Here is a 24,803-nt window from a genome sequence, read left to right as displayed (position 1 = left end):
AAAAAGTTGATTCTGTTCGTCTGGACGTAGCATTTTGAGTTTCGTCACTCATCCAAGGGACTTCTTCAGTCTCAGCTGACTGCAGGTTTCCCCAACTCCAAAGGTTGGGCAATTGACTGAAGAAGTCCCTTGGATGAGTGACGAAACTCAAAATGCTACGTCCAGACGTACAGAATCAACTTTTTGGGATGTTATATTTAATATGATAAGTGGACAGCAACTTAAAAAAGGACCCTAAATACAGTGTCGACATGTGAGCGCATGTACTGTTGTAGATAACTGCTCTCCCCTTGTGTTGTTTGTGTCACTTCAGGGCTATCCCATGCTTACCAGGAAAGCTCTCATATATGCCACAACCACAGAGAGTAGCATGATAAATTCATGGCACATCTGCAGACTACAAGATGGATTAATAGAGTTCCTGATAGACTAATGTGGCTGTAAAAAGGGCAAAAAAGGAAAAAATTGCAGATCTTGCAGCATCAAAAATGCAAAAAGGCATTTGCAAATGTTTTATGAGGCATAAAATACATTTAGCCTGCACACAATTCAGTTTGATGAGAAACACCAAATGGAAACAGAAAATTTTTCGGTTATAAAAAAGAGCTAAAGGGTACCTATGGTTCATCAAACATCTGAGGGTTAAAAAAATTAGCTGCAAGTGTCATAATGCTGTTAAACTGATTTACATTCCTTTTATAGTATGAAATCACAAATTCTGTCACGCGTGTCAGATACACATTCAGCTCTGTGGAAGTCCCCAAAAATAAATCTTTGTTCTAGTATGTTTGTCCCTTTTTTAGCTTTTACAGAAACATTTATACCAATAAAAGAAAGCAAGCAGCGTTTGGTAAATATGCTTTCTCTGATTTTTTTGTTGGTTTTAAAACTATAACCTTTTTTTTTTTGCTGCACTCCTGTAATTACACACTGTTTACCTTGCGGCAGCATAATTTCAACGTTATGATTGAACTTCACAATGAATTCAAGCTTAATTTCGGAGACAATGCTGCATACGGGGAACAAAGTGACAGTCAAGAAGATAGCGATGTTTGCCTCAGAATTAAAAAGGCTAAGGAGTTGCAACAAAGTGGCCACATTCCAACTCAAAAAAAACTGTGTTGTGGTCTTTCAGTTTATAAAACAATTTCTCTATGGTAGTGAATGCAACTACTCAATTGCTTATTATGTTGAAGCATTATATTCTCCAGCTTGTCTGTTGGATGGGTCATTCTGATGATGATGATGATGACTTGGAATATTGATCGTTGTCTGATCCCATTGTGACAAAAAAAAACCCACTTCATATTGTGTGCTTTTATTGTGTCAAATTGATGTCAGACTGAGAGTCAGGCTGTCATATCAGCATAAAAATATAATGTTACTACTTTAAGATGAAGACTCTGAGTGAGATGACTGTGTTAGATGTCTATACTGAGCTTAAGGTCTGTTTTCAGCTTCACAGAGGTGGCTGCCTTTTCACCTGACTTGGTCCACGCTGTGCAAGTTACAGCAGTGCAAAGTGTGCATTGAATTTTCTCTGGAATTTACACGCTTGCAGTTGGATTTAAAAAATGTATAAATGTTTGTAATTTTCTGCCAATCCATATTTTACTTTGCTAGAATTATAGTAGTAATATATTGACTCAAGTTAATAGAGATCAGATAATAACATTAACAATTTTCTTCAGTATTACTCTCTTGTCTTGTAGTGTAGTGTGGCATTTTGCGATCTTCATGGAGCTCTGTTACCCATTCCTCTGATAATATCTCTGATTAGGATAGGAAATGGACAGCTGAGCTATTTTCAATTCAATTCAGTTTTATTTATACAGCGCCAAATCACAACAGTCGCCTCAAGGCGCTTTATATTGTAAGGTAAAGACGCTGCAATTTTGTGGAGCTGTAGGTGACTGCACACAGAAACTAAGAAACTAAAGCAGAAAACAAGGGTTACTGAAGAAAGCTGATAACCACATCACAATTAGCAGACATGTGACCACTAACCACGTGACAGGAACTTGTGAGCCATCTTGGACATGTGACAATCACGGTGACAATCTAGGATCAAGTGAATAAGGCCCGAGTCAAATGAGCTTAGGGACTGGTCGGTGACCATCTGTCAAGCAAGCAAGCAATGGGAAAAAGTGACTAGTTACAAGTGGTTACTGGAGCTGGCTGGGAAAGTAATGGCTAAAGCCACAGAGTCTTAGATGACTCCCATTTTTGTGTGTATCCTCCAACCGGAGAAAACAGTCGTAGATTTAAATGAACCACTGTTGAGCTGTAGTGAAACTGCAGAAAGTGCGACAGATATCAGAAATGCGGACTGTTTGCTTTCACAGTAAAACTTGAACCTCCTAAAACATGTTGGCTGCAACTTTGAGAAACAACTTTTACACTGAAGTAAATGTAGGCTTTAATCATTTCGGTTTGTATTGCATTTTCTCTAGTTTTGCTACACCTCAGCTAGTAGTTAGTGAATGTTTGCAGGCAAACATGAAAATTTACAGAGTGCCATGGACATCTGGTAGCAACCAAAGAACTAGGAGTTTTTTGTCAAGCATCCTCCTTGCAACTGAGTTCACCCAGGGAGACCCAGCAACCTCCAGGTACCACTGCCAACTAGTTGGGAGCACACATTTTTCCTTTGCAACCAGTGGTTGTATCACATCATATATGCCCGACAAATATCAAACAATGAGTGCCATCTTTGATTAATTTTTCGCTTTGCTTTGAATCCTCCACAAATACTCAGGACACGTCACCAGAGAAGGAAAATTGCACCCCTACTTCTAGCTGAAGCGTTAATCAGTCCCGTTCTAATATTTGCAGAACTAAAGGTAACTTCCTAAGGAAAAAAAATTTAATAGCATACTAAACTCCACTAGTAAATAAACACAAAATCACTGGATTACCCTCACATCCACTGTGTGTGCTGTAATTAGGAAATTATACTTGGTTTCATCCCCCTCCAGCTTACTGGATTTCAGAAACTAGATACAACCAGTGTGTTTATTTGCATTTTAGATGAAGCATCTCTTTAGCAGCTGCTGCACTGTTACTAATCATATGGACTCAATAATAAATACACTGTTATACGGATGTTACAGCATTGGCAGGTTTTTCGGTAACACTTTCAGAAAGCTTTAGCTCAGTGTCAGGGTGGTAAGCATCTATGAATGCAGGTATCAATATGAGCATGAGTCAAGGTAGTCAACGTGTCAGTCATGCAGCTTCAGTTCATTTTCAGCTTTAGAACCCACACATAGCATCATGTGAAGCCGCAGCTGTAGGAGTATTGTGCATATGCCTGATTGTTACTACAATTTGACATTAAACCAGTTTGAACAGCGGAATAGTATTATTCAGTCTCACCACACACCGCCTCAATGTCATGTTTTTCTTTATATGTTATATTCCTTTTAAAGGTAATTCACTCTGCACTGTGAGCGAATTACTCAGAAGTCCAGCTGTTTTCATTACCACAGAAAACTTGAAAGTGACATTCACTGTAAACACTCTTGTACAGTGTTGCTCTGCTCGCCCTGGACTGCAGCCGGGGTAGGAATCAAAGCAGAAGAAAATCAAACACAGAGCTGGACATAAATGTTCAGACTTCAGACCTAACATTCATCAGACTACAAAAAAAAAAAACTCAAATGGAAAGGATCTTTGAGATGAAAATGGGCTACAAAAGACATTAAAGAGTGCACAGTTCCCTAGATAGTGCAGTTGGACAGCACTGATTTTTTTTTTCCAGAAAGCTTTAAAAGATTAAAAAAACTAAGCTTTGGTTGAATTTGAGATCATTTTTTGTGATAGAAATAAGTAATGTTTATGTCTTGTTTTGAGAGCGAGGAGAGAAATAAAGGAGCTGTTTTTGTCTTTCTCTTCAGATATCTCCAAGTGTCTGTGCCATTGTTTTTTCATTGTTGTTGTGTTTTTTTTAATTCATCTGATTAGATGATACAAAGCACATTGTGATTACTTGGGGAAATCGGCCCTGCAGTAGGATAGTTTATATTTCATGTTTTCTAAAATAGACTGCCATCTTTCTCCTATTTAAGAGCCAAAATGCAGCTGTATGGCTAAACAGACAAAGCGGGAGCTGACAAGGCATGAGGGACGTTACTGTACATTATTCTCCTTTTTATGCAACAGCCTAATTAGCATTAGCTCGCTGATAAATGTGCTATTGTATTATTCAGCTTGCAGCGCCCTGGGGAACGATCCCAAGATGTGCCGCATTTTAACCAGGTGTCTAGTTCGGATGAGCTCACGTGATTGAGAAATTTGAAAGGACTATCCAGTTTGATCACAGCCTTACAGTACATCGAACTATTCTTTACTTGTCGATTCTTCTAGACTAACACGGGATGTAAGGATGAAAGATCCCTGTGTTTACTGTGGATAATAAAAATGCAAATGCCAGAAAGAGAATGTTTTTTAGCAATAAGCACAAGCTTATGCTCTGTAATTTATGTACAGGATCGTTTCTGCCAGCAGTGCAAGCATATATAGAAGAGAAATTATAAAGAGTTTTAAGAATATAGTACACTGCATTCATGAGGAAAAATGTAATTAAAAAGGAGAATGTATTGTGTGTGTGTATTATGTGTGTGAATAAGCTGTAGAAGCGAGCATCAAAAGCAGGGATACACCCCTCATACATTCATATTGTACTTTCTATTGTTAACCAGTCTTGTATCGGTTCCTTTTATTACATGGACGTGAATGCGCAGTTGAACGCACACACAGACACACAGATATGTGGTATTCATACAAAGACGGAGATTTGGGAGCTGTGTATGAAGGGAAAAGGCGGAGGTGGAGAGACTTAACCCGGAGCTTCTCTTCACTCTACCATCTTCCTGTGCGACTCGCTGCCTCCACAGTCGTGCCCTCAGAGCCTCCCATGGCATAAATGACCATTATGGCTCCATTAGGGCCGCTACTAGGAGGTCATTATGCTACACCGAAAAACCAGGGATGAAGATGTTAGTGGGGTCCCATCAGACTGAGTGAGTGAAAGGCATAACACTCAGTCATCCAACTATTTCAGATGTCATGACAGACAAACAGCAATTCAGGTCCAGTGAGTCAGCCTCTTAAGTACTAAAAGAACAGAGGAAAGGGATAATTAAGGAGGGGAGAGGGCAGGGGTAAGTGCGGCAAGGGTACACTGAGGACAGAGGGGTGGGTAATTTGGGGTTATTTACCAGTTACCTTAAACCTGCTGTAGTGAACTTTTGTCTCCCCCTTCTGGCAGTGAGAGTGATTATGCAAACTTTATTGGCGTATACTCATGACATAGGATTGAAGCGATGAGAAGCCACACCAGTGGGAATCTGTGTTCGGCCTTGCTATCGATTTGTTTATTTTATTTTTTTAACAAGGCTTTTCTTTTTGTCAGGAACATCAGACATTTCTTGAACTCTTTTCAACCTCAGGCTCCACCATACTCCTAATCGCTGTTGCCCACTTCACTTCATTGCTACAGTGGTTATTGTCTTTAGCTCTGGGATATCAGTCATTGTCAAGAGTTGTCTGAGACTGTGGTCTTAATCAGCCTATTAAAGGGCCGTCCATTTGCATTTCATACATGTAAAAGGCTGTTTCTAAGAAGGTACTGCATTTTGTGTCTATTTTTCACAACTCTGGGGTTTGCGTTGGCTGTTGGTATCGGTTTGCTGCAGTTGGTGGATCGGTTTTCCATCTGTTTCATGATGTCTTGTTTCCATATCCCTTCATTGTCACACGCTTCATCTTTGTCAGACCTCATCCCTGACGTGTGATAGCACTGCAGTAGCCTCCATCCCTCTCCATCTCCACCAACCAGCCATGCCTGAGACAGAACAGCAAACTCCATCGTATACCTGACAGAAAATGGCATTTCAAATGCCGTAAAACAGCATGGAGTAAATTTCTCTTTCTGTGCTGAAGGAAACAGTACTTGGCCCAGCGGGTGCTTCTGGGTTCCACAGCTTCTGTTGTTACGTTGAATATGTAAATCTTTCAAGATGGCGTGGTTGGCTCCAAAACCGTCCCATACATATGTATATATATGTATATATAGATATATATATATATATATATATAGATATATATATATATATATATATATATATAGATATATATATATATATATATATATATATATATATATATATATATATATATATATATATATATATATATATATATATATATATGTGTGTGTGTAGATAGATAGATAGAGATAGAGATATAGATATAGATATATAGATATATATATATTGTACTGCATATGTAGTGAAGTAGATTGGGCAAACACAACAGATTTAGTGGTACACGGATCTATATTCTTTGGCTTTTTTTAGGAACTCATGGACCCAAAGAGATATAAGTGTGTTCCTACACAACTATAAACAGAGGGTGGACCTGCTGCACTTATGACCTTCCTTTTCCTGTAGGAAAACAATACAAAGGTACAGCAGCTGCAGCAGGTGGCACATAGGGAAAGAGAGCTGCTGACCTGTGCAACTGGTATGATAGTGGGTGCTTCTGAAGGATGAATGCTCTCATAATCTAGAGCAGGGCCAAACAAGCTTATGAAAAAAAATGCACCAGAGGTCACAGCAGGACATCGGCCTGAATCACCAGCTAGCTTCCCGGGGTTTAGCAACTGTCTGCTGCAGGGTGATAGAAAAGATATATAGAGCTGTGAACCTTTGAAGCACACCTGATATGCTGGCACAGAAGAGGTAAGGGGCTATTTGGTGATGTAGTTGCATCCTGCGTATACTTCAGATCAATGAGGTCTGAAAGGAGAGAAATGGAAGATGTGTTTGCCCTTTGTATCTGTGGTTTTATCTCTAAATCTAAATTTTAAGTAATATAGAATATATTTTGAAATGCTATGCAAGACGATGTCTGATAAGAGAAGGTCAGGTCTGTGGTGCGATTGATCAGTCAAACCTTTTTTTTTTCTGCAGCGTTTTTCATGCAGGTAAGTGAAATTCAGAGTGTATTATCTAAGAATGACAAGCTGTTAATGTAAAGAATAAGGCAATCTCAGACTAATGCACCCAAGACTAAACACACAAAAGATTTAATAGCCCAATGTGGGTAAAGCGAGGACACCATTGTATCAGCCTTGAGTCTTGTATCCCAACCATTGACAATATTGACAATTTTTTTTTCAAACTTTCTTTGCTGTTAAACTCTTTTTTTGCTGGCTGCAGCTAATGTTTGCGTATGTGTGTGAATGCTAATAAAGATTTGGGATACCTTGCAGACTCATTATGAACAGAAAGCCCTCTTAAGTTTTCATACACCTTAAATTCCCATTTCTGCACACATCTTGGCTACGATACTAAAGCAGGTGGGAAGAATCACTAGCCTGAGGCTGATGTGGAGCTTACTTGTGTCATGGGTGCGTGCAACATTGCCCTCCACAAGATCGATCCCACTGCTTGTGTTTTTACTGCACTCGTGAGACAGCGGTACACACAGCAGTGTATCAGTAGACCAGGATTCTATTGAACTAGAGTTGCACAGCAGATTGCTCCTCAGATCTTGTGACCATTTCTCTACAAGCCGGGTGAGCTGTGACCCCAGCAAGTGGTCCCACAGGCCAGAGTGAGTGCTACAGGGCTGGAAGCAGATGGCCCTCCTGATGCCACACTGACTCACAGATTGGCTTTAATTGCCAAGGCTGATCATTAGCCCAATGGGTCTGTGGAGGCCGGGGCACTCCATGAGTCGCAGGACTTAAAATAGGGCCCGGCGACGAGCGTTGTGATCTCATACACTTGAATGATCATGCACGACGCATCTTGCTCCTGTGCACTCGAACTCTCACACGCACACACAGAAGCATACAATGGACACAATCGAAATCTCTTCGAGGCTGCATATGGGGGCAAAGGAGGTGGAGGGACAACCAGGAGCCTCTCTCTGGTTTTCTGTCTGCTTCTCTGACTCACTGTCCTCACAACAGTGCTGATTGCACATTCACACACACGTACACACACACACACACACACACACACCATCACACATGCCGACTCTCTGAGCTCCGCAGGCCACGACTCCATTCCCAATGACAGCAGTTAGTGCGCTGCTGTGACGTCAGTGGACAGCACTGTATGTCACGCCCTGTCTACTTCTATGTGTGGAGTCATAAAGCCGGACTGCTCTCACATCAGCTTTGTTTTCCATTACCCACTTTCTGTTTCATGTACATGTGCTTTGCTGTCAGAGGTAGACCCCATCGAATGCATTCAACAGGTGTAGCACCACATTACCAAGTGGTCCTCCTGCATGCCCTGAGCACAGAGGAGGACCAGTGGGGGGTTTTTTGGTTTGTTTTTTTGTTTTGTTTTTGTTTTGCAGTGTGGTTTTACTTTCCCGTGTAGATAAAGGGATGCTGACAGATCACATCGGATGCTCACATGCAGACAGATCATAGGTCACATGCACACGCACATGTGTTTCCATCAGTGTGTGGGCATCTCTCTCTGCGGAACCAGCGACCGCACTCTCACAGAGGCAAAGCTGAAAGGCTAGCTATTTCCTGAAAGTGGAAAAGAAGGCTCACCTCATTTGCCCAGGCCTTAACTCACCCTAGGATAGCAGACGCATCCTCACACACTGAAGCAGGCAAACAGTCTGCCACGGAGACCCATAGACTAGGTTCCTGCGGTGGGGAAGATGAGGTGCTGTAACAGGCAGAGTGGCAACTCTAAAGCTCATTATGTCTCGGCTGTTATGCTGCTGGTCTAGAAATGAAACTCGAGCTGTCCTGCCTCGTACATGGCTGCCACCTCCGGACGCTGCTGGAGACCAGCAACAGAACAGAAAAAGACCACAGACCTGGAAGCAAACTGAGGAGTACAATATGTGTGTCTCTGAGACCATGCTCTCTTTCTACTGCCTGTTGTTTTGATGCCACCCACTGTTTGAGAGCTCCAGCGCGTTGGGTACTTGCTAGGACTCTACCCAGCTGTCTCCACCTTTTCCTCCATCTTTCCATCGTTCCCTCTTGCTGACTGGGCTAATAGCTCTCCAGTGGCTTAGAACTACTCTTTTCCTAATGGATGGCTATACTTTATGCAGTATACATGAAGTATAGTATGCTCATAACAGTGCATACAGCCCTGCAAACATTGTTTGCTTCTACAGTGATCAAGTGAAAGCCAGTGTTGCAGCCCTATTTTTGGGTCATGCCACATTTTACCCTACTTGCCCCTGGTATCTGGAGCAGTGCTAGATTGTGTAACCAGAGTCCATGGAGCTGGCCAAAAATATAATAAGTCTACAAAAGCTTGGGTTTAAGATCATGTTTACATATTATATCACATATTATCCTTTTATCCTTTAAATGAATTATCACTGAGAAGGCGAGTTTGACTGTATGAGATATGGTGAAGCATAGTTCAAATCCACCAACACATATTTAACTTGAATGATAAAATGACACGCAGTGCACTCTCTTTCATTTGAGAAAACCTGAAATTACCCCCCTTCATCATTCATCTGTCCGGTTCAGTACCACCCCCAGAACTGGGAGATGGGCATTAAAATGCATAAAAAATTAAGGCTGTTTACTTGGACACTAATGAGAGGAGGCTTAAGTAGTCTAGTTTAATTAGTATGATTGGCTCTACGGGGACCACACAGGCAGGGCCATAACAACTGATTCACTTGGAGCTCACAGGACCTTTTCATACACTCTAAGTGTCAGAACTGATGTCAGAGGAGATTGGACTGCAGAGACATGTTGCCTTTACTGATCCTAGGTTGGAAAGGAGCACTGCAGTTAAATGCACTGAAGCAGACCATTACATAAGCACTACTGCAAGGTCAGACATCTGTGTCCTCCCTGTCTGTCTCTCTCTATTTAAGTCACTATCCTAAACTGCCTTGGTATTAAGGTTGTGAACCGAAAACCCTGTCTCATTCTGAAAACCAGTTTCACAATTTCCTCGACCAAATGGATTTAAATGTCTCTGCCTTATCTATCCTGGCAGATTTCTCTTCTGTTTTTTGAAATGCATTGTTTCTGTCCCTTATTGTTTCATTCTCCAGTGCTTCATCTTTAACTGCTGCAGGTGTGTGAGTGACTGGGAGTTATATTGAGGCTTGTGTGGAAGCCCAGTGTGTTTATATCAGTTGTGCAGCATAGGAGCAGTTTCCTTTATACTGAAGTGCACGGGAAGGAGTACAAAGAAGAGGTCGAAAGTGCGGCTACACTTCAATAAAGAGCCTAGTTTGTCCTCTTTGATGCTATGCTGCCATGCACTTCAGCTACAAAGAAACAGCACTCTTGTCACTGAGAGCTAAAAGACTAGAAGTAGAAGACTCTGAGCTCTTCCTGAGCTCACAGCATAACATCACATTGCAATGTCACATTCACTCATACACAGTGTACAGCTGCATCAGTTTCTTCTGCTTCTAATTTATGAATGATTTCTAAATATGTAAAGCTGTACGTGTGCAGTGTGGATAGTGGGCAGTTTTGACAGACGGCAGCATGGGTACGGACACTCCTCTTCAGCTGAGGGGTTCGGATTGAGCCCCCTTGGCAGCAGGAATCCACCCTACTGGAGTGTCCTTAAGCAAATCACTTAGACACTGCTAGCACAAGTAGGCTAGTCTGTAGCACAACCGTTCCTCACCTCTGACCTTCTCATGAAGAGCAGTAATTTCCCAACAGAAAAATGCATTATATGTTTACCACTGCTCTCCTGAGATTGCAGATTTTTCTTTTCACTGGGTTATGAATTAAAAGATGTTGGGTTCTAAATTATTTTAGATTGCTTTTGTTTCAGCTGGTAGAGAAGATGTGATTTAGTAATGACTAACAGAATTGGAGATATATATATATATTTTATTTTATTTTATTTTTTTTGCTGTGCCTCTGAAAGATTACCCAGATTAAATTTTAACACATACACATCTCCTCTCAGGCCTCATCATTTGGTCAAAAGACAAAAGATACGTGTGCAATTACCACTGTAAAGCCAGGCTTTGCTGAGGTCTGGGCTCCCTCCTCTTCTCTCATTGACTCTTTCTTTCCCCCATCAGATGCCATCATTGGCAAAGGATCAGTGTGCCAAATTGTTTCATTACTTACAGAAATCATTACCTTTGGTTTAAAAAAGAAAGTAAGAAGCAAGCGCAAGTGCAGATATACTGACCTGCATAAATGAAGTCAGGTGTGACTATATGACAGAGCAATTGACTGTTCTTGTACTGTAGAGTTGTGGGCAGTCTTGGTGTTGTGGAGCCTATGTATTGCTGCTGTCTGCAGTGAAGACGTGCAGGCTATATGCATGTATATGTTGAATGCCTGTGGTATTGTGTATATCCATTTTTAAATCCTCTCTAAAGCATATCATTCAGTGCTGTGTTGCAACTCATTTTTTTCCCCTTTGGAGGAGGCACAGACTATCCTGTCATCATTCTCTTTTATTGTCATAACTGTGCACTCTCAAAAATAAATTACCTCATTGTACCACTTGACAGGGGGTGCTTATTTTGTACCCTGTGGTTTTTACTTTACAGAGAGCAGTCTGTTTCCAAAATCTGACCTTTAAAAAAAAGGTTCAAAACTGGGTCATACTGACCACGCAAAGCTGTATCTATTTAAGATCTGGAGCCAACTTGGAATCACCAAGACCTGAGGAAACTTCAAATCCAACATTTCTAATCTCTGCACCACATTGCAGATTTACAAAATTGTCAAAATGTGTTCAAATATTTAAACTATTTATTTTTTATGTGGCTGACTGACTGTTCTCCCAATTTTATACCTTTAAATCTTTTACACACTGTGAATACATGCACCTACTTTGGAAAATGTGTGTAATTTTGTGAACATCAGAAAAAGTACACAATAAAGCTTAACTGCCTATATTATATTATGATATCAGCTGTTTGATGATCTGTCATTACTGGCATTTGTATAGAGGCTGAAAGAGAAACTGAAACAGTGCATAAATGCATCACATGATTAGAATCCACTTATAGTCAATCCTATGCCAGAGTGTAACTCCAGTTGCTTTTGTCAATAAGGATTTGAGCCTATAGATGCACACTGCTATTTTTAACATGTCACCTCTTACTTTAATATTGTTTTAATGAGCTGGCTCCATAATAATTTAGACTAAACAAAGCTGGCTACAGCTATACTATGTGGCGCCTGTGCAAGGTTCGCTTCCCTGCATTTAGTTTGTAAACATGAATTTTGAATCATTAAATTCAGCTGAGATATTTGATTTTGATAACTTGTTTTTTAGAATATGTCTTTCATTGATGCTGTAGGCTTTTTATAGCCTAGTTTTGCCAGGCAAATGAGCAAATGTGAATTATTCTGGGCCCTCTCAGTTCTGTTTCACTTTCCAAAATGACTCTGGGTGGGTAGACTGAAACCAACCAAGGCAACATAACTTGTGATATACCGCTTATCAACAGAAAAATATAAACAGACAACAGTTGGCAACAAATGCTGGGACTGCACTCTGCCAGAGCAAACAAAGTACCAGTAATATTTGCAGACTGCCCCTTGAAAAAATGTCATTTTATTAAGCTTTCACACTCTGGCTTGACTATCTGTTACAAATCAGCTGATCCAAGAAAATGTTACTAAGATACTAGCCTGTAGACCTAAGGGAAATAGCTGTAGGGAAATAACAGATGGGAGGAATAAGGCATTATAAGACAATAAGGCAAGAAACTCTGTCACTGTCTGTGTAACCATTTCTCCATCCATCCAATATCCCATCAAGTTTCCTAACCACTTATCTGGCTTAGGCTTCGATGGAGCATCTTCACCTAAGTGATTATTTACCTGTTTAATTCTTTCATCCTGTAACGATTCTGTTTGAAACCTTCCTCGTGGAGCTCTGTGTTCTCCTTTGTCCTTTGTGGCGCATGCACCGATTCCAAACATTGAAAGACACCAGACATAAACACAGCGAGATTAATTTGAATGACTGACATGCAACCCAGCTCTGTTAATCAAGTTATGCTTACTCTGATTAGGACTTTAATGTGAGTAAGATAACCTGGTTAAGGTGTTTACATGAGAGTTGCAATAATATGTGTATTGCATTAGTCTGGTTATAATTGAATTACTGGTGTGCATGTAAATGCTCTTTCTCTCTGTCTCTCTGGCTCATTTCCAGACCCTAGCCTCTGTATTGTAAGCGAGAGGAACTCTCTGTGTGTACTGTAGGTCTCCTCTGATCAGAGGAGAGGTGAGACATGAGCATGTGTGCAGCAGTTCATATGAAAGCCACCTGGCTCTCTCCAGCTCTGTGATTTATGCCTTTGATAACAACAACCCAGAGATGCTTTCAACAACAACAAAGTCACGCTGAAGGATGACAACAATAGGACACTTGTCAGTCTGGAGATGAAAAGATGTCTTGCTAGGTGGCTGTCTCTTTGGTAACTTTGATAAATATTTTCTTTCTTTTTGTTTTGTTTATTTGTCTCTATATGTTTCTCTATATCTTATCAAATGTTATTGATGAAGCAAAATGTGAAGTGGAGTCAGTTTTCCATCTCTGACAGAAAGCCTCCCTCAACCCGTGACAAGGCAGCCGTGTGCTTCACTGGCCCTGCTACGACTTGTGTTGTACTTCTTAGTGCCTTACAGTGAACTTCTTATAGGTCATTTGCAATTTCCTTTTATTTATTTTACAATGAATTTGCTAAGATCTCTTCTATGAGTCATCCTTTTTATTATTTAAGACATATAAACTACTAAGCAGTGTAGACCCCACTATGCAAAGCAGCTCTGAGCGTCAGCTAAACTAAATTTATTCTGAATAAACTAAATAAAAAACTCAACAACACTCAAATGATGCAAATGCAATTCAGAAACATAACCAGAAGGCCACTCTGAGCCCATCTGCCACCAAAACGCTTATACCCAGTTTCACAGAAGAAAATGATCAGGATTGTCACCAGGCTTTCTTTGGCCATGTTACACCTCTCCTCCATGTTTCATGACATATGATTGTTTGTTTGCTTTGGTAACTACAAAATCAGGTTAGTTTTGATGAGAAGCAGCATCAATCAAAAAGGAAGTTCAACCTAAAATTACAGAGACACTATTTTCATTCTTCATCTACTTTCTTTACTCCAAATCTGTTGAACAGTTTACATTTACGCTTCAAATGTAGAAATATTCTCCTAAATTCCCCCCAACTTTACAGCAGATCAATTTTAGATTAAAGTGCAGATGAAAATTGCCGCTTTCAGCCATTTTTTAAATTTATTATTATTACTTATTTAATATATTATTATTGTTTTATAATTATTTAGCCTCTTGTTTTCTGGGTTGTTACTTCTTCAGACCTCTGTTTGAATTATGAGCATGTCCTTTGTCTTTTCTGTTTGGTTGCAACTTAATATTTTGATTTATTCGTAAGATTTCCTTGAACTTTGAAATTGTGCAAAAGTCTTGAGCGACCCATAATTTCTTTATATTTTGCATTAGAGAGGCCATACTTTCATCTAGTTTTTCCTTTTTTAGTGCTCTGCAGGCTTTTTGAAGTTGTTTCAAAGTTGTTCTTTGAATATTGGCTGCTTTTTAAATCATTTTCAGTCCTGACCTTAGAGGGGAATGTTTTTTCAAGCTGTTTTTTAAGCTTTCAACCATACAAAGTGTATTCTACCAGTGTTAACTTGATAAATGTGTGTGGGTGTGTAACTTATCAGCTATCAGTCATCAACCTCATGGTTATTGAAGGACTACCAAAAAGGCAGTCTAGACTACTATGTGAATTCCATAAATTTAAGGTTTTCCTGCTTGTTAAATCCGATGTGTGAAAAAGGAATCCACTGTGATGCTAATGATAGTCTGCGCTCTCGTACCTGTCTGTAAAAGTTGGTTTTGGCCTTAAAATTAATGCAACAATTTATCAGAAATGTGAAGCGCGCGGAAGGAGAGTTAAACATACAGGTGGTTCACAGCAGGCAATTTACTACATTTTAAAATGATGCAATCCATACATTATTAGTAAAACTACTGTTAAGACATATATTGTATTTTAATGTATGTAATGTAATGTATTTTTGGCCTTCTTAAGTGGCAATCAATCAATAATTCAGTATTTTGAAAAGGAAGATTGTTTTTTTTTAATTTGCATGAGATTTTTTTTCTTGTTAAATCTTCACTTTATTAACAATAACTAAATTAAATGTGTCATTTTATTGCTCTGTTTCTCTATTTACCTAAATGAGGAGATTTATGGGGGGGGTTTTCAAACCAGAATTCCATGAAAATGAATGGCACACCAGAGTCCTGGCCTTATGTCTCCCTCTATTTCTCATTATCTTTGTCCTTTCCTCTCTTTGTCTTCTACTGATGTGTCTGCTGGTCTTCTCGGTTCATCTGTCTCACTCATCAGCGCTCTTCGCTGTTCATCTGTCTTACTCCTTCTGTCTGCCCCCCGAAATCGGCTGTAGCAGGCTGAAAGCCTTGTTCGCCGGCCCCTTTTGTCGAACCAAGCTACTGTGTTAAGCAGCTTAGTATGAAAAGTCTGCTAGCCAGCAAGCTAATCCTGGTTAGCTGCTTCTCTAATCCCAAATTTAATGTTAAAATCTTGAAAACACTGATGCAGAACAATACTAACACTTTCTAAAGAGACCATGTTTATAGATTGTATTGACAGCATTTTAGATTTCCACTTAAAAATTAAGTTATAGTGTTGTTGGTTTTAATAATTGTCAGTTTCATAAAGATTTTAAAGTTTGAGCATATTTGATCCATATCCATAGAAGCATCCTCTGTCCCTGGGTTCCTCCTGTGCATTAGTCAGTTGACACTCTTCTTATAGGAGAAATGAGGAGAGTGCTCTGTGACTGATGGAGCTGCTTTGTCAATGACAGGGGAGCTGCTGCTGGCAGTTTTGGGCCAAAGAACAGTGCAGATTACATTAACATCAGTCAAGCTGTTGTCAGACTAGTAGGACATAAATAGGACCTTATTGATGCATAATGCAACAACTTTTCATTGTGATGTTCTCTGAGTAATGGGTTCAGAAAGTGAGTCTGTGGCTAGAAAGGCAGTGTGCCAGAAAAGATCTGCAGAGATGTATCAGAAATGGCGCATTGGTTAAGTCAAGATCAAGTTGAAAAAAGAGTATTGTCCGGATAGATCGATATTTAAGAGTCAGCATGAATCAACTGACTTAGGGTCAGCTTGAAAAAATGGCAACATCAGGCAAAAAGAGGCACATCAGTGTTTATAATAGTGGCGAGAATTAATTTTACTAACCACTTCTCCTGATTTTTTTCTCCTTTGCTGGATATCAGATTACTGTTAAAGGGCTTTTTGTAATAGAAAAAACAAAACTGTTGACCCAGACTCCAACAAGCAAAAATCCCAGAAATCCTTGACAGAAAAATTGCACTGTGCTGTTTGATCACCACCGACACTGCCCCTACTGCGCCTCTCCACCTACTTCAGTACAGTCAACTTCACAGAGACTCACAAAATACAGGTGCAGCTAGAAAAGGAGCTGCCGTGCACCCAAGAAAAATGCCACTTCATAGGCATAAAGTAGTAAAGTATAGTGCTCTGGATCCACATTTTGCACCTTCAGCATAGATCCAATGATGTGACGTGTTTGATATGTCATTCTGTTTACTGAGTTCCTTTAGCCAAAAGTTTATTTTATGCAGTGAATGATATGTTTACATGCTGTATATAATGGTGGCAGTTCAAGCAGAAGAAATTATTAGAAGTTAATGTGAAAGTTCTAAAGGAAAGACTAGCATGGTCAGGTAAAACTTTAAGTTAGCATTACTACAGAGAATGATAACTAAGGAGTTTTGACAAACTGTAGTTGTACATATAAATATTTGAGACCATGTAATCCTTTTGTTTAGCAAGAGCCAGCTTCTGACAGTTGTGAAAGTCCTCATCTTTCTTTAGGTCTAATCTTTCTTCCTTTCTGTGTGCATTCTCGAGGAAGGCTGAATTTCTGTGAGGAGCGAAAGCTGAGGACAGTTCCCTGGAGTCCGGACACGAAGGCCCCCGGGCCTCCACAGCTCATAAACAGATGTGTCCTTGTCCCCAGCCAAGCGCAGCCACTCAAGTGGCAAAGCAGGGGCCCAATAATTGTGAAGAATTGAAAGCTAAATATTGGCTTTATCTCCTCAGTAATAAAAGGGCCATGAAATTGATTTAATGCTGCAGCGCTTCTCTTGGGTGGCTTCTTACAGCGTGAGCACAAAACAATGAGCAGCAGCCATCTATTAATTAACCCACCTAATCCTGCAAAGTTAATCTCTCACCACAACTTTGCCCGCAACTAACTTCCAAGCCAGTGGGTCTATTGGGGGTGTCATGACAATGGCAGTGAGGGGAAGATAGATTCAGCACTTAGGAAAAAGGGAGCGAGAGAGAAAGAGGTGGAGAGTGCACTGTTGTGCACATCAACCATGAGGGACACTGTAAGTGGAAATTCAGGGGTGCATGGCCGTCATTAGCATAGCTTCAGAGTCGATTTGTGTTTTAGTGAAAAGAGGCGGAGATTACCGTTTTGAGCTCTTGGAGTCGTTTTCAGGTGTGGTGCAGCTGCAGTAGCGTAGGCGGGGTGGATTTAAGTTGCCTTTTTTGTTGTCTTTTGTGTGTCCTTTTTCTCCTTTCACTACGCTACTTCAGTCTGTTATTCTCTCCTGAGCTGTTAGATAGTCGGGGGGAAAAGTGGCATTTCTTTTTCTTCTTCACCTGCCTACCAGTCACAGCATGATGGCACCTCACACCCAACTCGCACATTCATGGTCATATTGTGTCGACAGAGTTGTGAATTACCTCCTTCTCGGGCGGCTGATGAAAAGCTATGTGTTTTTCTCTTTGGCTGCAGCTCATCTGACCCTGCCCTCTTACCTCCCCCCCATCCCTCCCTCTGTCTCATCAGTCTTTTGTGTGAGTCCCTCTTCGTGGAATAGCAGTACAAGGCTGGCTCGGAAAATAGGTCACCCGCTGGTGCTCCTCTCACCTCCACAGCATTCAAAAAAAATAATCCTCTGAGGTGTCTTGTGCCATTTTGTAATGTCTAAACCACAGTCTGCAGAATATAGCCAGAACACACAAAAAACACACATGCGCACATATCAACGAAAGGAGGGGGAAAAAATCAAGAAAAACTCCAATTGAGGGAATTTGGAGATCATTTCTTTGCTAGTGAGGAAAGCATTTCCTGTGGAGATAATTTTAGGAGGCTGATTAGGCATAGAAGGTGTTGAGCCCAGAGTGAGGAATCTCATCACCCATACTAATGACATGCCATTCCTGTGCTGAGAGCCCAAGCCCTGGGCATGGACTAGTCTCTGTCAGCCACCTCTAGCTACTGTGTTCATTAAGGCCAACAATGTAATTACAATTCACAGATACTGTGTTGGCTTAATTACAGTCTGATTATTAGGCTGATATTTGTTGGAATAATCAGACCCTTAAAAAGTGGATTTATATTTGCATGGAATTAAAGCCTTGATTTTATTAGTGTATCACAAACTGCCTGATTTCTGAGTGAGTGTATCCTTTAGACGTGCTTTAAAGTGGCGAGCTTAAAGAATCTCAGCGTCGGAGTATAAATGTTTACATAAGTAAAGTATTTACATGAGAATAAACAAACACAAAAGACTTGTTCAGTCTTCACATAAGCTCACAGATGGAAATCTCCTCTGAGTGACAAATCATCCAAGAGATGCCTTCGTGTGATTGTGGGAAATGTTTTTCTCTGCTATATATCTTCCACCCGAATAGCCAGACAAAAAAAATCAAAAATCAAAATGTGGACTGCATTACAGTGGATTATTCTGATTCCATAGACACTCGCTGTAATTGGGAGCACTCCCGAACAAAATGCAGGGATGGTCCCCAGAGGTAGGGCCATTATGCCCATGTCTATGCAGCTCAGAAGTGGCTATAATCTTTCATCCAAAGCATGTGACATAAACACCCCCAGAGCCAAATTCTTCCACTAATGTAATCAGAGATTTTACACGGGTTTGTGCTGTAGCTGAATACAATCCTACACATTTGCAGAGATGTACCTTTATATAGTTAGAGGTCATACATTTTTCATATATTCATTCTTACATGTATCATCATCAGTATATTTTTCTGTATTAGTCCAAAAATATAGTCTTTACAGTAAGAGTATGTAGATTATATTGCTAAACATGACATTTCGAATACATAGAAATCAAATGTTGTGTATACGAAGCAATTTGGAGATTATTTATTTGAGTTATTAGGTGATTCATTTAAAATCTTAACCTTCTCACACGCCAGGTTGGATTTGACAGAGCTGACCTACGTGTCTCTGTTTTTTCTCAGATCGTTTTATTCCGTGAGTTGCTCGTGGCTATCGTTTTGTTTCTGTGTGTGTGGATCGAGCAGGTCTGCGGGGTTTTGAATCTCACTCTGTGTTCTGTAGGAGACTGCTGACAGATGTCGACCTAACACGAGCCCCTGTCTGTGAAAGCTATAGTTTTATCCTGTAGCTCAGCACTGGTATCAACATTTTCCTGTAGCTTTGGGAGGTACTCATCTCTGTGCACGAAGTGATGTGCGTGTGTATATGTGTGTGTGTATGTGCCTGCAGGCTTCCCAGCGACAGCATATGGACCGGTGGCGGCGGCGGCAGTAGCAGCAGCGCGTGGCTCAGGTAGGGGGGCCCGTGGAAGAGGCGGCTACTTGGCGTACCCACAGAGCACAGGGCCAGGTAAACGCTCTGTCCATGTTCTGTGTGGCTGCTGCTCTCTTCAACTTCTCCTGCTCTGCTTCTCCCCATAGACATAGTCCCCTCAGCCCCCAACACACTTGGCAACATTTTGAATTTAGGCTGACATACATATTTAATCCAAAATATCTACATACACATCCTTTCAGACATAGCCCTAGCCGCTCCAGATCACTCTAAAACATGAAGCAGTACCGCTTTAATTCCAATTCTCTCATCTGGAAGATTTTTAAGGGCTGATGACAAAGCACGACAAATTTTAATATGAATTCCGCTCATGTATGATAACATAGCCCTATTTACTTTTGAGACAGTAAAAGTCTTCCCAGGAGGAAATTTCTGAAGCAAAACCTTAATGAAGAGGCGATCCGCGGTCTAAAACATCTGTACTCGAAGCTCTCAGGGTTTTAGCATTAATAAGAAATGGTTACACATGCAAGAAAATCTGATCTAAAAGCAGCTTAGAGCAAATAAAAAAGTCTTTCCTTAATATCTTCTTCTCAGAGTATGTCTATAAATATTTTCAGATTCAAAAATTGAGAATATTGTAATCCATGAAGCTAGGTAATGAATTTCCAGTTTGTCTCAGTATTAAGCTACCTGAATGGACATTTTCCTTTGTCTCGTCCAGATATTTGTCATTTAGGTTAAACTAAGTTGCGTAATGTTTGGTCTAATGGTGGATTGTCTCTTAAAAGAAATAAATGAGGAGAAAGCAGTGGATTACAGTAATGGCAGTCATTTTTGCTCCCAGACACTTTTCTTACGACCTGATCATCAAAGCACCCTGAACCTTGGGTGCCTTTGTGATCACCGTTGTGTCGGTTCTTTACGAACATCAGCTTATCCTGTGTTGCTCTATATCTGTAAATACAGACGTTTAATAGGGAAATTGGAAAGATTAGTCGGTGCTTTAGCTGCCTGCTTGTAGAGATCAACTTTAAGTACACACGCACTCGAGTAAAGCGTTCTGACGGCACACACCCCATTCGCAAGCAGATGAATATCTGCCAAGAGATTTGTACCAAAAAAACAGGATGCAAGTTTCTTTCTGTCTTAAACAGCATTGATCAGCTTGTCGGCTTCATTTAGACATCCTGTTTTTTCCCCCACCCTTACAACTGTAGATCATTCAATAGCTGTCAATAATAGCTCCCCTGACTGAACACACAGCCTCCAGGCAGTGAGGAAAAACTGTCTTTCCTAATCAGACATACTATTTGAAGCTTGTTGGAGCAAATGTGTTTTAATTGTAACTCAGATGTTGCCTGGTTTGTGCAGTGGCTTACAGATATAAAGTCAGGAGACAATTGCTGTTTAATGACATGTGCTGTGATGTGAAATGCACACTATTGCACATGAACACACTGACAGCTACAGTACGGGCGCACACTACCTGCACGCACGCACACACGAATGCAGACAAGCAAGCTCACGCTCTTCTTCTCATTTGAACTTAATTCAAATCAACAGAGGGAACACTGGAAGCCAATCAGATGCTCTTTCTCTCACATCAAGCTATTTGATTTTGTATTTTGAAAACAAAGAACTTAACCAACAATTGCAATGAACATCACTAAGAAGCAGGAATGTTGATTTGGGGTTAGCAGCAGCCAGGAAGCAAGAGACGTGATGGCAGCTATTATGTACAGTTTAATTCTGACAGCTGCAAATGGAAGGGAGACAAGTAAATGATTATGAACAGGGGCTGAGGGGAGGGGTGTCAGAGTGAAAAACAGTGACATCATGGGCCTGTTTTAGAGTACTTAAACAGCCACGAGACAGTTTAAGGAGAACTCTTCAGAAAAATGGCAGAATGTGTCTGAAAAGCAGAAAATGGAACAACAATAATAACAGCAGCAAAATGTGGAATATGAGCATAATTTGACTGAGCTCATAAAATGTCAGCAGGTCTAAAGCAGCTGTATTCTGTTGTATTGTTGCCATTTAGTATCCGCTCAGTTCTCGGGAGAAAAACTTAACAATGCTTCTTGACGATCCAACGAGCACAGCTCTTTATCTGGCTTTATCTGGCTTTTGAGTCGCAAATGATTGATTAATGATTTATTAGAAGTCCTCAAGATGACGCCATTAACACGCAGCATGGAATAATACATGGAGTGCTCTCCTCTCTGCGCAGACACAAACCAAACAGAGGACACAGGTTATTTAGACTTGACCTTCCTCTCTGTGTGTATCGTCTGGGGACGTTGCTGCATCTCCGTCCCATCGTAACGTTTAATTTGCAGCACGCTCGGCCCGGGGTGTCAGCCCAGGAATAGCAATGCTCTTGCTTCCGTTTTTGCTAAATTCTCCACGTTTAGTGCAGACGTACATGTGGATTCCGTGTGCTTTGACTCCACCTACAGTTTCCATAGAGCACCACATATTATATATGTGCTTGTGGACTTTGACCCAGGAGGAGAGAAGAATCGGCGATGATATTTCACCTGAACCGGATGCCGCAGGCTTTAAATAAAAGTAAAAATGCACACTTAATAATCATGAGATATAAGTGGATTGCTACAGGAAAGCTTTTTGTGTAGGGCGAGGCTTGTTTGGAGATTGTCAGCGATACACAAAGAGAGTGTTGTGAAAATGAGGAAGACATTTTCCATCAGTGACAGAGGGCACTTTCGCCTGACTCCCAGTGCTCAGCAGACAAAATGACAGCACGCTGACCCCTCTCTCTGTGCGACAGACCACTGCTGATGACAAGGTGTATTTTGGATGGCGGTGGCCTGCTTCCTGCAGGAAACCATAGACACAGCTAAGTGGGCCTGTGCCACTTTTTCTTTGATCTATTACCATGTGTTTTATTGCTTAATCTTATTTTTTTTTTTGCACTATATATTTTAACACTACTGCACTACTTTTCTTGCCTGTTTCCAGGCAATAAAAACTGCCAGTCAGCAGGGGGAAAAAATAAAATACAGAGTTAACGGTTACTACTCAGACGGGCTAATAAAAAACTAAAGCTGTGGTTGGTGTAATAACAAGTGGGGTTTTTTGCAAAAGGTTGGTGTTTGGTGTGCATTTGAACAGGTGTTTTTTTTTTTTTTGCTACTCTGATCCCCATCAGGTAGTATGTTGCACCTCTCAAGTGCAACAACGCTTGAGGGGTAGTCTTGATGTGTGTTTTTGGGGACGTTTGAGAAACTGTAGCTTCAGGCGAGAAGTAGATCAGAGAGATGTGGCTACTTGACAGAGTTTACCATTGCCTGGAGGTGGAAAGGTGCCAGCCCATACTTGGATTTTTAGGCTGGTATCAAGCTATGACTGGGTGCCAGTGGAGGTCTCAAAAGGCAGTCGTATTATAGCAGTTGGAAAGGCTGAGCATCTGTATATTAGGCCAGCATTGAGGAAATTACTTATTTGCCTGTATTTTAGACACGTAGACTTTAACCTCTGCTGTTTATGTGAAGAACAAACCAGTAAAGAGAAAAGGAGCCATTGTTGCCACAGTTATTAAGACCGACAGGTAGTTTATTGGGGAACTGAATGGTAAAAATTAGACATGCATGTCAACAGCAACCTGACCATTGAAATGCACGCTGAGAACATCACTCTAAATATTATAAATGGATATCTAATTAATAAAACGTGGAGAAAGTTAGTAATTTAGCCATTCTTTTTAAGGTCTTCTTTCCTCCTCATTCTGGTACTCTTTCTCCATTTTAAAGTAGACTTATGTGAAATCTCCTGTGTGCTGTCAGATGAAAACTGAGAAAATGCAACTGATGCAGATGGTTCTGACAGTCCAGGGAACTTCAAAGGTCCCAGTGTACTCTGGTTGAGTGTTTTCCTGAGTCCCTCTGAGCTTTCTGAGAAGCTCAAATGTCAGTCTCAGATCTCGGCTCTACCTGCAGTGTACACAAAGCACATCTAACTGCATTTACAGGTCTGGGTACTTGCTATGTACAGTATGTCTGACTTGACTCAGGTGCTCGAAACTGAAATAGAGTGGCTGTGGCCAGGCCTATGAATAAATTGTGCTGCAGTATAAATTGCAGAGGTGGCCGTGCCAGTTTTATTGGGATTTAGGATAGTCTTCACATCATTTAAAACCCATTCCTCCCCTCAGTTAGCTGCTCCTCTTCTTTGTTCTGATCTCACGTTTTCTCATCTCACTTCTCCTTCCACCTCTTTTATTTCCCAGCGATTAAAAGAAAGGAAAAGTGACAGTCATTTCCAAGTTAAGATTATTATCAATTTCCTCCCAACAAGCTCTGTGATCTTCTGCAGTGCCTGAGAGGAGAGTAGGACTGGCTATGTGCACGAGGCTTAATCAGTCTGGCTCTTAGTGAGCATGGGTCCATTTGTCCCAGATGCTAATCTGCAGAGCTCAGCTCTGAGGCCAGAAGCACTTTACATGTATTTGCTGCAAAATAACATGAGCAGGCATGCCAAGCCCATCCTGCTCGGGTTTTTGTCTAAGGCCCAGGGAAAGATTTGACACATCGGGGAGGGCAAAGCGTCCCTTTGCACCTCCACCACAAAGCGGTGGTTCACAGCTGTGGGGAGCAGATGCTCTGAGGTTACAGGCACAGGCCTTCGGGGACATCACCGCTCTGCCCTCCAGGGGCTGCATGAATAACACACTCTTCAAAGAAAACTTAATGCTAGGAAGGTATTTTGCTGTCAGTTCTGTGACTTCAAATTAGAAATACAGTATGTGTTCGATACGTCTTTATAAGTGCATTATGTGGTTATTTTCAGAATGCCTAAAACACTGCAGAATGCTTACTTTACAAAAAGAAGCAAATTGCATAGTTTTCTCCACACTATGTGGCTACATACTGTAGTGGTTTACACGTTACAGGTTGCTGGTTTACTTCCAGTCAGAGACAAAAAAAAAACCCTTTCGGGTTGTGTCGGTAAGGGCATCTGGAGTAAAACTGCAAACTCAGACATGCAACCCTGCTATGGTGACCCTTTGTGAACGAGGGAGCAGACAAAAGTAGCGTCTGCAGCCTACTCCACCCTAACAATAACACGTGAAATAAATGGATGTGAGATTTAGCAACCCATTAACGTACAATCTCT

The 24,803-nt window shown here is 40.9% G+C and overlaps 1 protein-coding gene across 7 annotated transcripts in view; it reads left to right on the top strand.

Annotated features, from left to right (window-relative positions):
* msi2b (musashi RNA-binding protein 2b) overlaps nt 1–24,803 on the top strand; it is a 262,995-nt gene that overhangs the window by 219,136 nt on the left and 19,056 nt on the right. For 3 of the 7 annotated variants that reach the window (XM_031730681.2, XM_039618131.1, XM_039618132.1), the window contains exon 11: nt 19,620–19,739. The exons of 1 other annotated variant lie outside the window; for it this stretch is intronic. In XM_031730681.2, the coding sequence (XP_031586541.2) occupies nt 19,620–19,739 (120 nt within the window). Of the gene's footprint in view, nt 1–313; nt 523–19,619; nt 19,740–24,803 lie in introns of those variants that run through there. 3 more of the 7 variants (XM_039618134.1, XM_039618133.1, XM_039618136.1) reach the window with 2 other exon arrangements.

Source organism: Oreochromis aureus, linkage group 10, assembly GCF_013358895.1.
Source record: "Oreochromis aureus strain Israel breed Guangdong linkage group 10, ZZ_aureus, whole genome shotgun sequence".
Taxonomy (NCBI): domain Eukaryota; kingdom Metazoa; phylum Chordata; class Actinopteri; order Cichliformes; family Cichlidae; genus Oreochromis; species Oreochromis aureus.
Note: the sequence above shows the minus strand (reverse complement) of the source record. Positions and strands in the feature narration are given on the sequence as shown.